This window comes from Panthera uncia, chromosome X (genome assembly GCF_023721935.1).
Source record: "Panthera uncia isolate 11264 chromosome X, Puncia_PCG_1.0, whole genome shotgun sequence".
Classification (NCBI taxonomy): Eukaryota; Metazoa; Chordata; class Mammalia; order Carnivora; family Felidae; genus Panthera; species Panthera uncia.
Window position 1 is genome coordinate 87,486,137 of NC_064817.1, and position 14,590 is coordinate 87,500,726.

Genomic DNA, 14,590 nt, shown 5'->3' on the forward strand with positions numbered 1-14,590 from the left:
GATACTACCAAAATAATTCAAAACTAACTCTTTAGATGAGTTCCTGGGAACCCGTGCATGTGTGTGTCGCTTTCCTCCCTTACCTAACTGCTTCCTCTCCGAGGCCTCTATATCCAGAGAAGGCCCTCTCTCTACCTCAGACCCTTTGGGTTGATCCCTGAGTGAGCTTTGTGTGCACTGTCAAAAGGTAGTGACAAAGCTGTGGACTGAAAATGGAGCAAAGAAGGAGAAAGCAGAAAAAGGAAAAAGAGAGGGGGGGTCTTACGTGGAGAAGGCATTATTCTGTTTCTCACATCGGATTCCCTTGCAGTTGTTTGGTTCATCGATCGCTCTGGTCTCATAGTAAAAGTAAAGCTGGTTCAGTCCGTTGGCAAAAGCCAGCAGTACCAGGCAGTAGATAAAGAGGAATTTGAGGATATCAAGCAGCATGCGCCCCAAAGAGATCTGCAGAGGCCCCAAGTGGGAGTTGGCTGTGAACAGGGATATGAGACGCAACGAACTTAAAATGTTGGATATTGCAAACAGTGCTTCCGCAATCAGAGTCGGGTGCCACATTTCCCATTCTTCCCTTGGACGAGAACCATTATACTGAAAGAAACAAGTGCACAAGATGAGAGGTACAGTGAGCATTTTCAACTTTTCCCTCTTTTCTCCTGTTTGCACCTAAATAAAGCCACCAAGGTAAGCATCATTCATTTATACAACAGACCCCATGCATGGCACTATTTGTCTCCTCCCCCCCCCCAATCAATATATGATGCTAATAACTCTTTTCCTTCCACTCTCCAAATATATTCCCTGAATATACACAGAGAAAAATGAAGTTTGGAGCCATCATCTGGAGTAACCACCTGTGGTTTATCAACAGACATTTTCTAACTAAAAGTTTACCAGATTGTTGAGGAGTGTCACTGGAACAGAGCCATTGATTGGCATGCCCAAGGTAGTGGGGACAAATTATTCTGCTTCTTAATGAGATTTCAAATCAGATTTGCCTCCCCAATCCCCCATTTTCTTCTGAGCACCACGGACAACCTGTAGTCACTGAAGGGCAAGGGACAGGTTCAGCCTCCTCAGTGTGCAATGTTCTTCCTGAGTTTTTGCCGACTTGTAGTCTGGGACTGCTAGAGCAATCTTAGAGGGTCATTATTCAGTTTCCTGTGGAACTTCAGCAGTCTGTAATGTATTTCATACTATCACCAATAGCATGTCAACCTTCCAGGTAGTGAATTTAGTACCGCTCCACACGGTGATGTATGCATGTATTTGTTCCTTTGACAGCCCTACAAGCTTGTTCAAGTTCTAGGGCAAATGAAGAACCCGGGGGCTGAAGGAGGGGAAAAAGCCAGTGTTTCTGGCATTGGTTGCCCGTTTTTCAGCCCTATCCTGGACTTCTAGCTCCCGGAACATTGGAAATAGTTTTATAGAAAGATGGCTTGGTTGTGAGACCCGAGGTCCAAATGGGGCTTTGTCAACTTAAAACTGCCTGTATCTCTCAACTTCACCATAGAATGAGGATAATATCTACTCTTAATCACCGCACATGTTTGTGGTTATGTATCCATATGTGAGAGTGTGTGTATTCCATAAGGAGAGATGTTATGGAAATATAAGAATTTGCTTATTAACTTCCCCAAGACAGAAGTAGATTTTGCCTGGAATTCAATCTGAAGCATATTGCCTTGAGCTCTCATCTAAATATCACAATTTCTTAGGACTAGATGTAAACAACTTCTCTGAGAAAATGTTGCATTTGGGGGCCAAATTATATTGTTAGCATTTCTAAAATGTGCTTCAGTTCCAACAACTGACAAAGCCGGTGTCGTTAGCATCGTTTGCGTGCTTCCAATACTCTTCACTGTCAGAGGAGTTTGGAGAAACCCTGCCACACTTGTGCTTCTGTTTCAGATGAACTTTAGGTGGCTAATCCGTTTCATACACTCTTGGCCAAATCTTGTATCTCTGCATTTTCCCTTCCAAAGACAAACAAAAACACCCCCCACTGGCTGCGTCGTCGTGAGGGGTGGGCATTGCCATGTCTGTTTTACAAGTGGAGGAGCTGAGGTCCAGATAGGCAGAGGGACGTTGTCTCTACTAAATGTTCCCTCAAATGTTGGTTGATATCACAGCACATATGCTAGATAGGCCTTTAAAAGTTTTGAGCTATACATGAGAGATGGAGACTGCTGATAACGAAACAGACCTATGTTGTAAAACTGGAAATTATCAACTGGAGCACGCACAGCTCATAATTCAGGACTTTCTCCCTCCACAATCACAACTGTAAGCACAGGGAAGTCTGCTGCCCACGGGACAGTGCGTCTGGATTTGCAGCACATTCAGAAATGTGAAAAGTGATCCTGATGGCAAATCTATGTTTTGCATATATATCTTTGGAGGCAGATATTATAGAATGTGATAGCAGGGACCAAACTTGGAGCTCATTTAGCGTAAAGGTTGAGCTCATTTAGCATAAAGGTCAGCAAACTTTTTCTGTCAAGGGTGAGATACTAGCCATTTTTGGCTTGGTGGGCTCTATGGTCCCTGTCACAACTACTCAACTCTTCCCTGGAGAACTCATAGGGAGTAAGTGAATAAGTGGATATGGCAGCAGGCCAAATCTGTTCTGCAGACCATAGTTTGATGGCCCCTGGACTAACACAAATGGTTTTCAAATTGTGTTCCTTGAAGCCTGAAGGTTCAGTAGAGGCAACTGGTAGCCACTGTGGGAGCCATAGAGGGGGCCTGGAAGATTGAGTCCTCAATTGGAATTCAGTCTTTGAGCTCTTCAGTACATTGAAGTTCTGAATAAGTTTTAGCTTCAAGATGTGATTTCATGGAAAAAATTAAAAGGCTGATAGCCACTGATCTAGTCCAATCTGCTTATTTTTCAGAGGCAGAATCTCAGGTTCAGAGAGGTGTAAGGATGGCCTATGGTAACCCAGCTTGTGTCAGAGCAGGGATTACATTCAGGCTTCCTGCTTCTTGGGTTAGTGACTAGGAGGCAAGTGATTTTTCTTATATTCTTTGAGATAGAATGCAGATTGAAAATTGACCTCCATGTCTTTCAGATCGGTGTACATCACACTCTGTCAATTCAAAAGCAAAATATGAAGGAAGCCAGCCTAATGTGGGCATTTAACAATAATAAGGATGGAGTCGGGGATTGTCTTCAGCCAAGTACTGGTTGAAGACAGGACCACAACTCAATGGCTGTCAAAGTTTCAATTTAGTTTGAACATATGGTAGTAAGGTAGTGGTGGGAGAAATGCAGGTGGAACCATCTTAGAAGACAAAAGGACAATTATTTTCCATTTGTAGGGTTATCTGGGGGCAATGAGGGCCAATCTTATGTGTATTTATTCCTTTTGAGTGCTTTCATATGTGTCTTTTCATTTCTGTTGTTGCAGACCACGTGTGGTGGAGTACATGTATCATTGACCATTGTTTTTGCTCTAATAAAGGATCTTCTCTGAGGTCAGCTTATCCCATGGCATTTCTGTACTGCCTTAGTACCATAGTGATCTGAAGTGTTTCAAGTAGCCTTGAGACCAGTTTTTGAGGCTTTACCTCATAGAGGTTGTCTCAGCCTACTTGGAGAAGTTCATCTCAGACTAGTGTGCCTCTGTGGGTGAGTGGACCAGACTATTTGTAATTTCTCATTGCAAATCCAAATCTGCATGTGGCATGTCATGCTTTGTCAATTCTCTTTTTTCTTGGGAAGAAATCCAACTTCTTGGTAAATGTCTCCCTTGGGTTAAGTGTTTGTCAGTTGAGGAGCATTTAGTCAGCTGAGTATAGCTGATTTATCTTTACACTCTGTGCTGGGGAGGTTCTCACTCCTGGGAATCTTTGCCAGTGAAACTGGACAGGTTATAAAATGATCTAATGTCGGGCATCTACAGACACATTTTTACATCCCTAAGAGAAATCCTTTTCTTGATCGTTTATTCTAAACTTTCCTGTTCAAACAAAACCAACCAATTTCTAGATTGATAATCTATTGTCCCTCCAGTGTATAAATACCACTTCCAAAGGAAGAGACTTTTTTTTTGAAGCAAACAGTGTTACTTAGTCAGCAGAGTGCCAGAATGACATGGATTTCATCCAGGCACATTAACCAGAGATTCAAACATTTTCCTCACCAGCTTTTTCTTGTAAGGAAGTTGTAAGTCTGTGTTAAGCGATCACCACAAGTATAAGGCATACTCTTAGGATTCTTTCAAAAATGTTTCATGACTGCATTCAATATTCATGCTCCACGTAACTAACTCCCAAGGTCTTAAAATTTATGCAATATGCATATTAGGGATATAAAAATAAGTTGTTGGAGATTTGGGGGACAGCCATATTCCCATTCTAAAACTCCTTAATGTGGGATTTAGTGCCAAAAAGCATGACTGACTAGACAATCTCGGAGACTGAATTGTCAGCTTTTCCCCATGCTGGAGAAGTTCAACTCAGGGTAGGAGCACAGCCATTCTATTATCTAATGAGCACCAAATCTGAACTCAGAGCCTGTGACTACCCAGTGTGAGATGTTGGACATGAAGCTATTTTTCAGGATAATGTAGGCTGTACATTGTGTGGGAAGAGCATAAAGGTTGTGTGTGTGTGTGTGTGTGTGTGTGTGTGTACATTATCTGAATTGGTAGGAAGGCATAGGTTGAGTGTGGTACTCAAAAAGCTGGATTTATAACAGCTTGAATGATCATCCTCGTGCTGAAAGTATGAGGGAGGCAGAGATGATTAAAGATCTCTGTCTCCTGCAGTGAAGTTTCTAGGGTTCTGCTACCTGTCATATAAAGAGCACTTGAGGGAAGTGTGAATACTTAGCTTTGAGAAGAGACAACTCAGCAGGTTAGGGAGAGATGACTTCACACCGGAAGCACTATTACAGAAAAAGAGCAGCTTTGTTCTGTTTGACCCCCCAGGGAAGAAGGATTATTAATGGATGTGTCACAGGGAGAATAATATTAGAAAAACATAAAGTAGCACTTTTTAATGAAGTGACAAAGGTGGAGAGAGGCTTTTGGAGATTGGGAATTCAGTGAGTTTCCTGTCCCTGACCTATGGAAGGGTCGGTGCCCCATCTTGTTGGTAAGGATACTGTAGAGAGGATTTAAACACTGACTGGATGGGTGGGTGGTTGAAGACCCTTCTACTGTCAGAGTTTAAGAAGCTAAAGATTCATTTGTAAATTGCTCTAGTCTCCACTTTCTTTGCTTAGGTGGACACTGCTTACAAACTTTTGAAAGAATGTCTGTTTCTATGGTACTTTCCCGCATGGATCGGACTGTCATCAGCACTTTTCCCCTAAGCTCTGTATGCTCCCAGTGCTGAAGCTGAACGTAACCCAAATCATTGCTTGAGAAAAATGGCAGACATTCCAAGTTACCTTTACATAGGCCACAATCTTCAAGGAAATGGTTGCCAGGTAGAGTGAGTTCATTGCAAAATCCATCAGGTTCCACCAGTCATGGATGTATTCGGTAAATCCACCATCCCACATTTCCTTAATCTCCCCCCAAATGAAACCTGAAGAGTGGAGGCAAGAGGTTTATTTATAGACAGGGTCAGAATAGACATCACAGTACAATTCTCCCAAGTAAAGGCAGATGGAAACAATGAATGAATTGGGATCACTGGAGTGAAGCCCATAGAGATGGTAATGATAACATAGCTCTTTTTCTTTCCTACTTCATCTCTCAGTTGTGAACTTGCCAGACCTAATAGGCTTTACCTGAAGATGCCTGTACATTATACTTTTCTGGATGCTATTCACTTTTAGTGCTGTTGTTATAGTTACTGGGATGTTGTTGCAATTTTGGGGTGCCTGATTCTACCCTCTTCCCATTTTGACGTAGGAAATTTATTAATTTCATTAACAGATCAATTAGGTCAAGATTACCCTGTAGTCCTTAGTTTCTACCATGTGCTAGAGGGAAAACTCGGTAAGTTTTGAGGTGAGCTAGCTGACCGTCGACCAAATTACTGGATTTTGAGCCTGAAGCTAGGCAATGGGGCCCAAATTTATTTATTTATTTATTTATTTATTTATTTATTTATTTATTTATTTTAGAGTGTGTGAGAGAGAGAGAGAGAGAGAGAGAGATAGCAAATGATCGGGGGTGAGGGACAGAGGGAGGGAGAGAGAGAATTCCAAGCAGGATCCCAAGCCTGACATTGGGCTCAATCTCATGACCCTGGGATCATGACCTGAGCTGAAGTCAAGAGTCAGCTGCTCAACCGACTGAGCCACCCGGGCAGGGACCCAAAATAATTTAGAATCCTTTTTTCTCCTTTCTCCTTTCACTGCGTGTGTGTGTGTGTGTGTGTGTGTGTGTGTGTGTGTGTGGGTTTTGTGGAATTCTGTCTGGTGACATAGATGTCTCCTGAACCTTAGAACTGGGAAACCAGTAAAAGGTGTGGCTGTGGCAGTGCTTCTCAGACTTTAAGGTGCATGTCAGTCAGCCGGGGATCATGTTGAAATGCAGATTCTCATTCCATAGATCCAGGGTGCGACTTGAGATTCTGTATGTCTAACAAGTTCCCAGGTGATGATGCTAATATTGCTGATTTGCATATTAGAGTTTGAGTAGTAACAACCGGGGGGATAGTGATGCATTGGAGGATCCAGTGCAATCTACCTATGCTTAGAGACTACGGGTAAAGTTACTTTTACCATGGATGGTGTGAATTTCCTAGGTTCCTCTCCTGACTGTGGAATCTGTATCTATATAGGATGTAGACCCTGAATAATACTGGGGTTGTGTGGAGTAGCCACAGAAAGCAGCAGATACAAGTGCCCTTGAGTTTTAGGAAGGGCTTTGAATAGACTGATCAGCACTTGCCTGACTAGCTTACCTGAAACCCATTCTGATTGATACTTGGCTTTCCTTCTAAACCAACTGACAGGCAGTGTCTTGTATTTTAAGATGTTAGGTTAACAGAATTAGGCCGTGGGGTCACTGCCAATCTCACTGTGGACCATGCAATACTAAGTGATCAGAGCCTGGGGAGGAAGGCACCAGATTTCTGAAACTCCCCACAAAGCTTCCCCACTGCACAAAAAGATGTCCTAATTCAGGGCCAGCCCAACTGCCTATTCCAATACTTTATTTAAACAGGAGAAACAGGCACTCTGCCCATAGCTCTTGGTTTCTTTGACTCACCGAGAACCCAAGGCAATATCATCCATTCCACGACTGTTGGGGGAGGCCCCTGTACATGAAGGTCTGTCCTGACAATGTGTTGAGAAGCCAGGAGAAGCATGAAGAGGAAGGTCAGATATGATGCTGTGTGGCAGATAAACTTGATAAAGGGTTTCTTGATGAACAGCCCAAGGTTGCTCCTGGGTGAGATCAGATAAGCTATAGACAGCATGGGAAAGAGGAATCCGATGGTCATGCAGGTAAGAAGCTTGACTACCCAGTGTTTCCGTCGCCATCCAGGGAAGCCGTCATACCACAGAGTGGCAAGTAACTGTTGGCAATTAGGCTGAGCAACAAACTGGGGGAAAAAAAAGGAGAACAAGTTAGGCATCTTGGGTGTCCAGGGGGAAGTCTACATTCATAATACAGCTACGTGACCAATCCCCAGAAGAGGCCTGTTTTCCAGGTTTCCATGAATGGATCTAACCCTGGAGACAGCTCTACATGTCAAGCTATGAGACTAGATTTTCCTTAGGGTTATTTATTTCATATATTAAATACATTTTTGTCTGTGTTTTCACATGCTTCCCTATTCTTCCTCCCATCATCTTAGAGAAATGGTTCCCAAACCTTGCCTCTGGATCAGAATCATCCAGCGAACATTACAAGATTCAGATGCCAGGGGTGCCTGGGTGGCTCAGTCAGTTAAGCGTCCAACGTCAGCTTAGGTCATGATCTCTCTCACTGTTTGTGAATTCGAGCCCCATGTGGGACTCTGTGCTGACAGCTCGGAGCCTGGAGCCTGCTTCGGATTCTGCGTCTCCCTCTCTCTCTGCCCCTCCCCCACTTGTGCTCTCTTTCTCAAAAATAAATAAGTATTAAAAACATTCAGATTCCCAGGTCACACCAAAGACTGGCTAAATGACATCTCCGAGGAGGATAGCCTGGGCAGCTGTTTTACAAGGTTCTTTGGCAGAGTTTACATGTCGGTTAGCAGAGAATCATGGGGATATTTTATTTCAAATTGGTTCACTTTTACTCATTCCTCTAGCTTACGTGAGGTCGTCAACAAATGTGCACTGTGCTTGGGCAAACACAAACTGGCCGGGAGTAAGCTCATGCCTGTGGCTATGGCTTGGAATGGAAATGAGTTCCCTTTTTGATTTTCTCTTTCTTCCCCTTTGGTTTTGAGCACATCCTGGCTGGCTTGCAGTGAATCAGCTTGCTGCTTTGCCATCTATTAACACCCTCTCAAGTCTAGACGTGCAGAGGAAGAAAGAATATTTGGGGGCCCAAATCACAGCATTGTATACTAACCCAGCTGGGATTAAAGGCAATCTACTTTAGACTTAAAGGCAATCTACCAAGTGTGAGTGAGTAATAGTTAAGGAGTCATCATTGCAAATAATCCTTAAGCTGCTACTTCCTGGTACCCAACTCAGTAGGGAGCTCAACTGTCAGCCATGATTTTAAATACTGCCTGTATCTGACTGTTCCAGCTTCCCATGGGAAAAAATGGTTAACTAGAGCTGTACCGTATAGCTTACTAACGCAAAGGAAATAAAATTCTTCCATCTTTTACCTAACACCCCAGGTAACGTAGCCCAACCTTACTGTTAGTGTATCTGGGAAGATCACTAGCTTCCCGCCAAAACCGTTCTGCTCTTCCTTGAGCACACAGCTGGGCTACATTACTTCCAGTCTCCCTTTGCAGTGAGATGTGGCCACGTGACTAAGGTCTTAATAATGGGAGGTGCAGAGAAATGATGAGTGGTACTTCCAGGCCTGGCCTATAGAGGTCTCCTCTGTGCTATCCTCCTTGTTCTCTCCCGCTTCCGGCTGACTGGAATGTCAACCCAGGTTGACTGTCAACTGGGTTGACTGGAAGGTCAACCCAGGATGACCTAGGAGTTTCTGTCAGCTCGTGTCCCTCAGTGACCATATAGAGGAGAACTATCAGGCTGATACCTGTCTTGGACTGTTACCTGACTGAGAGGATTCCAGCATGTTTGAGCCATTATATATTTGGGGGTCTAGACTACCCTCAAGCAGTTAACTATTATGAAACTACCAAAAATAAGCTCTAAGATCTTTTTATCCTGTGATCTCATTTTCTTCAAAGATGCTTCTGGTCCCCAACACGTCCTGTGTCACACAGAAAGACACAATCCTATAGTCCCTTTCTACTCTTCCTGGCCTTATCGCCCATGCCTGAGGCTGGGGTGAAAAAGTCCTAACAAATAAAGTACAGAAAAGTAGAAGGGTAAAGCGAGATGTTTGGATGCATGGGAAAAGCACTGGGAGTACACAGTCTAGTGAGGGGGATAGATGTAAAAAAAGATGGTTATAAGACAGTATAGTAAGGGCTTAAATTTAAAATGGATACGAACAGGGGCACCTGGGTGGCTCAGTCTGTTAAGCGTCTGACTTTGGCTTAGGTCATGATCTCACTGTCCGTGGGTTCAAGCCCGGTGTTGGCCTCTGTGCTAACAGCGTGGAGCCTGGAGCCTTCTTCGGACTCTGTGTCTCCCTCTCTCTCTGCCCTTCCCCTGCTCCCAATCTGTCTCTCTCTCTCAAAAATAAATAAACATTAAACAAAAATTTAGGGGCACGTGGGTGGCTCAGTCAGTTGAGTGTCTGACTTAGGCCCAGGTCATGACCTCATGGTTTGTGAGTTTGAGCCCCATGTCGGGCTTTGCACTGACAGTGTGGAGCCTGCTTTGGATTCTCTGTCTCTCTGTCTCTCTGCCCTTCCTCTGCTCGTGCTCTCTTTTTCAAAGATAAATAAACATTAAAACATCTTAAAAAAAACTTTTTAAATGGATACAAACAAAGCATAATGGGAACACAAAGGAGAGCAAATCTGGACAGGCAAGGATCCCTGGGGGAGGTGATACCTGAGTGGAGCATTAAATGATGTGTAGAAGGTGGTTAAGCATAGGGGAGGAGAGGGGAAAGAAGTGGACAGCCAAGGCAGAGGGGATAACATGACTAAAGGCATAGAGGTTAAAAAAGAACATGACTTGTATGAGGAACTAGAGCAGTCTGGGGTGGCTGTGGCTTGAAATGCAAAGCCATGAATGGCAAGAGATGGGACTAGAGAAGTAGACAGGGTGTTACAGAGGATTACAATGATAACCTTTGGCTATTGTAAATAGTATGACTCATTTTAAGAGCGATGGGGAGCCATAAGCAATAGGTTTATGTGTATGAGTGTGTGTGAGTGTGTGTGTGTGTGTGTGTGTGTGTGTGTGTGTGTTTATAAACAGTATAGTAGACTAAAAAGACTCTCCACAGTAGACTCTGGAGCTAGATTGCGTTGGTTCTCTTTGTTCTTCAACGTTTTCATCTAAATAGAGATAACAACAGCATCTACCAGCTACGGTTGGTGTGAGAAGTAAGATCACTTAGTACCTCCGAAGCACTTAGAACTAGGCCTAACACATAGTAAGGGCTCATTTCAATCTTAGCTGCATATATTATTATGCATGTCATAGGATCAGACTTAGACGTGAGAAAGATCCTTCTGGGTATTGAATGGGAGATGACCTGGGGGCAGAAAGTGGGCAAAACTCGAGGCAGGAAGACGACCGGTTAGGAATCTGGTATACTATGATTGTGACTTAGACTAAGGTAATGACTGTGGAAATGGAGAGATGTCCTCAGATGCAAAATACAGGGAGGAGGTGGGAAGTGGCAGGATATGGCGATAAATGGGGAGTGAAGTAATAGATGGAGATTGAGTGTAAAGGGAGGGGGGGCATCTCTTTTCGGGGAATTGGTAGACATCAGTGTCGTCAGCTGAGAGTGGGAACACTGAAGCTGGAACAGGTTTATGGAGATGCGTGCACTTGTAGACCTGTTGAGTTAGATTTGTCTGTGCGACACTGAATGGAGATATTTGGATTGATGTACTGATGTGCTATTGCAGGGATTGACAAACTTTTTCTGTAAAAGGCCAGAAAGTAAATATTTGGGGCTTTGCAACCCATATAGTTCCTGTAGAAACCACTCAACTGTTTTAGTGCAAACTCAGCCATAGACAATGCGTAAATACGTAAATGAATGGGTGTGGCTGTGTGTGCACCAATTAAACTTTGGTTGTAGTTTGCCAATCCCTGTACCATGATATTGCTCCCTGCTGCTGCCAGAACCAAACAAATATTTGGACCACTTCTGCAATGGTCTTTATGACCTCTTGGGACTTGCCCTCGTGTATCCCTAAGAACTCTGACCCCAGAAATCACTTTCCCTTAGGCAAAAAGTGCAGAGGTGAAGCTTCTTTTAATAATGGATATTATCGCCCAACCTTTATCTTCAGTGCTGCTGCTCCGATTTTTGATTGGGCTGAAGTTGGTAATTTTAAAGTTTGGACAGGGTTTTGTTTTCTGTTTTTACATCTTACAGGAGTAGAACAAACTGCAATTAGAATATTTGTGAAGGAAGTTTTTATTAAGCCACCACGTAGTATTGAAGCTCAAAACATCTGTGAGCTTTGACTGCACAATCCTGATTCCTGTTTGCATACTGAAGTTCAAATTTGACAGGTTATTTAATCAATCTCTACTTGATTTCAAGAATGCCTCAGAAGGAGAGATTGCAGGAAAAACAGTGGAGTGTGTAAGTGTTGTCTGCTTTCATTGCACGAAGAGCCAAGGTGTACAGAGCCTAGAGTGGTAGTTTTTAATTTTGATGAAGTCCAATTTGTGTTTTATTGTTGCTTGTGCTGCTGCTGCCCTATCTAAGAAACCATCACCCTATCCAAGGTCACAAAGATTTGTACCGTTTTCTTCTCCAAGTTTGATAGCGTTAGCTCTTATAGTCAGGTCTTTGATCCATTTTGAATTAACTTTTTCATATTGTATGAGAAAAGGGCCCAACTTCATTCATTTGTCCCAGCACTATTTTTTGAAAAGGCTACTCTTTCCTTATTAAGTTGTTTTGGCATTCTTTTTGAAAATCAACTAACCATAAATGTAAGGGGTTATTTTAGACTCTTAAATCTATTCCTTGTATCAATGAGTCTGTCCTTGTCTTGTTCCTGATTTTAGGGGACAACCTTTCAGTTGGTCTCCATGAAGTGTGATATTAGCTATGGTTTTATCATAGATGGTTTTCATCAGGTTAAGGAAGTTCTCATCTGTTTTCTGAGTGGTTTTTTTTTATCATAAAATGATTTTGTCAAATACTTTTCCTATGTCAATTGAAATGATTATGTGTGTTTTTCTCCCTTCCTTCTACGAATATACTGTAAATACATCGATTGATTTTGTTATGTGAATCACTCCACTACTGAGATGAATTCCACTGGGTCATGGTGTATAATCCTTTTTATGTATTTCTGGATGCGGATTGCTTTTCGTTAAGCCTATTGTTTGCCTCAACTGCTATCCCCTGTTTCAGGCAGCCATGGTGTTAAACAATTGCTGCTCAAGTTTTCAACGAACACCCTTAGGAAAAGGGCTGTTGGTGCTGAGTCATATCACATAAACAAACACCAGCTCTGTAAATGGAGCTTTTCTAGGAAGTTGTCAGGTCATATAATGACAATTTTCTGGGGATGGGTCTTTTGGGGGAGATGCAAACCCAATCTTTTCACAGTTGCTGTGATTCCAAGGCTGTTGGTTTTCAAGACTACGGCGGGCCTGGGTAAAGGGGTATTGGAATAGGCAGGTTAAAATATCACAAAAATTGCTCTTCTTACCAAGATTCAGCTGTTTTTCTTGAATACATGCTCCTCTGGTTGTTGCGAGCCTTTGGTTAATTTTCAGAGTTGTGAAAATGTTTATTTGGAATATTTTTCTTATGCCTTGTTCGTTTTTTGAAGGAGTGGATTTCCCGATGTCCTTATTCACCATTCTGGAAGTGTTTCCCTTTGTAACTTTTTAATTTTTCATGATGTTGTATTTGGGTTGTTGGGTTGTGGGTTGTGGGTTAGTCCAAAGGATAGAGTCCTTTCCCAATTTCCTCCTCGGGGGGCTTCAAGAAAACAAAGTTTGAGCAGTATGGGAGCTTCCTAAAAGCCAGAAGACTGGGTGTTGGTCAAGGACTGGGAGCATGTCTTAGTTTCCATTATATTCCCAATATTTTGCTAAATGCCCGGCTGGCACAAGGTAAACACTGAATAAATATCTGTTAAATGAGTGATTGAATAAATAGGTCTGCGATGGAGGAACCTTGGTGGAATGCTCTCTTTCTAAAGCTTTCTTTCCTTAATGTATAGAGGGGGTGAAGTATGGTAGCTAAGACAAGTCTCCTGGGAGTTGAAATTAGGAACTACTCTTAGCATAGATTAACTACCATATACTGAGCTCGTACAATGTACCAAACATTATATTGGATTTTCACATGCATCACCTCATAGCAACCCTAAAGGCAGATATTGGCATTATACTCCTTTCACAGGTGATGAAACTAAGCCCAAGATCACATTCATGGTATGTGGTAGGGCCAGGATGGGAGCCCTGGCTTGATTGACTCCATAGACCAAGCCCTTAAATATTGCATTCTGGCAATCCGTGGATGGTGTGAGCTGAGGCCTGCAGAAAGCTGAATTCCCCAGTATCTTCCCCATTGGCCTTGTCACAGGGATTGAAATGCTCACATCACTTATTGCTTTGGGTCAAGGTATTGAAATTATTGAAATTGTATTCGTGTTTTTAGGAAGGGGTAACATATGAAACTATTAACTAACCTTAATGGTTTTAAGTGTGTGTATCATATTAGCCGGTTAACGAGCTACAAGGGACCTGCATACCAGCAAATGGTCAGAAGCCCAGGTCTGGGCTCTTGAGTGGCAGCTGGGAAAGGCAGGGTCGGTGGGGCATAGCGAAGGACATGGGGGAGGCTCTGAAGATCTTACCTTCCTGGTTTAGTCCCAGGCCAGGTCTGTATGGGACCCACCTTTTCAACCTGTCCAAATCCTGTCTTCACCAACCTGCTAGGGTTCTCACCTCACCGCAGTTCTGCAATGCTTCGTGTCTCCAATGCTCTTGGGAAAGGGCTGAAAATTAATTTTTTCCTTACTGTATGGGACTTTTGGAAAAGCCTTGCCTTATTTCCTTTGACATAAAGCTGCATTTTAAATGGAGGGACTCAATAGCTCTTTGCCCCTCAAATGAGTAATTCTTTTTTAAAAAAAATTTTAAATGTTTATTTTTTTTGGGGGGGGGGGCAGTGTGTGAGTGGGTGAGGGGCAGAGAGAGAGGCAGATACAGAATCTGAAGCAGGCTCCAGGCTCTGAGCTGTCAGCACAGAGCCTGACATGGGGCTTGAACTCACAAACCGTGAGATCACGACCTGAGCCGAAGTCGAATGTTTAACCGACTGAGCCACCCAGGCGCCCCAAATGAGTAATTCTTGATAGGAATAATGTCAGCTTCTACTGGAAGGAGCCTGACCCTCCCCCAGGCAACTAGCAAACCCGTTTTGATTTC

The 14,590-nt window shown here is 43.1% G+C and overlaps 1 protein-coding gene across 1 annotated transcript in view; it reads right to left on the reverse strand.

Annotated features, from left to right (window-relative positions):
• The window catches only part of TRPC5 (transient receptor potential cation channel subfamily C member 5), a 132,994-nt gene that overhangs the window by 44,840 nt on the left and 73,564 nt on the right, over positions 1–14,590 (reverse strand). The window contains exons 3-5 of the mRNA XM_049644201.1: positions 7,176–7,512; positions 5,399–5,538; positions 266–588 (exon numbers count right to left, since the gene is read on the reverse strand). Of these exons, the coding sequence (XP_049500158.1) occupies positions 266–588; positions 5,399–5,538; positions 7,176–7,512 (800 nt within the window). The remainder of the gene's footprint in view (positions 1–265; positions 589–5,398; positions 5,539–7,175; positions 7,513–14,590) is intronic.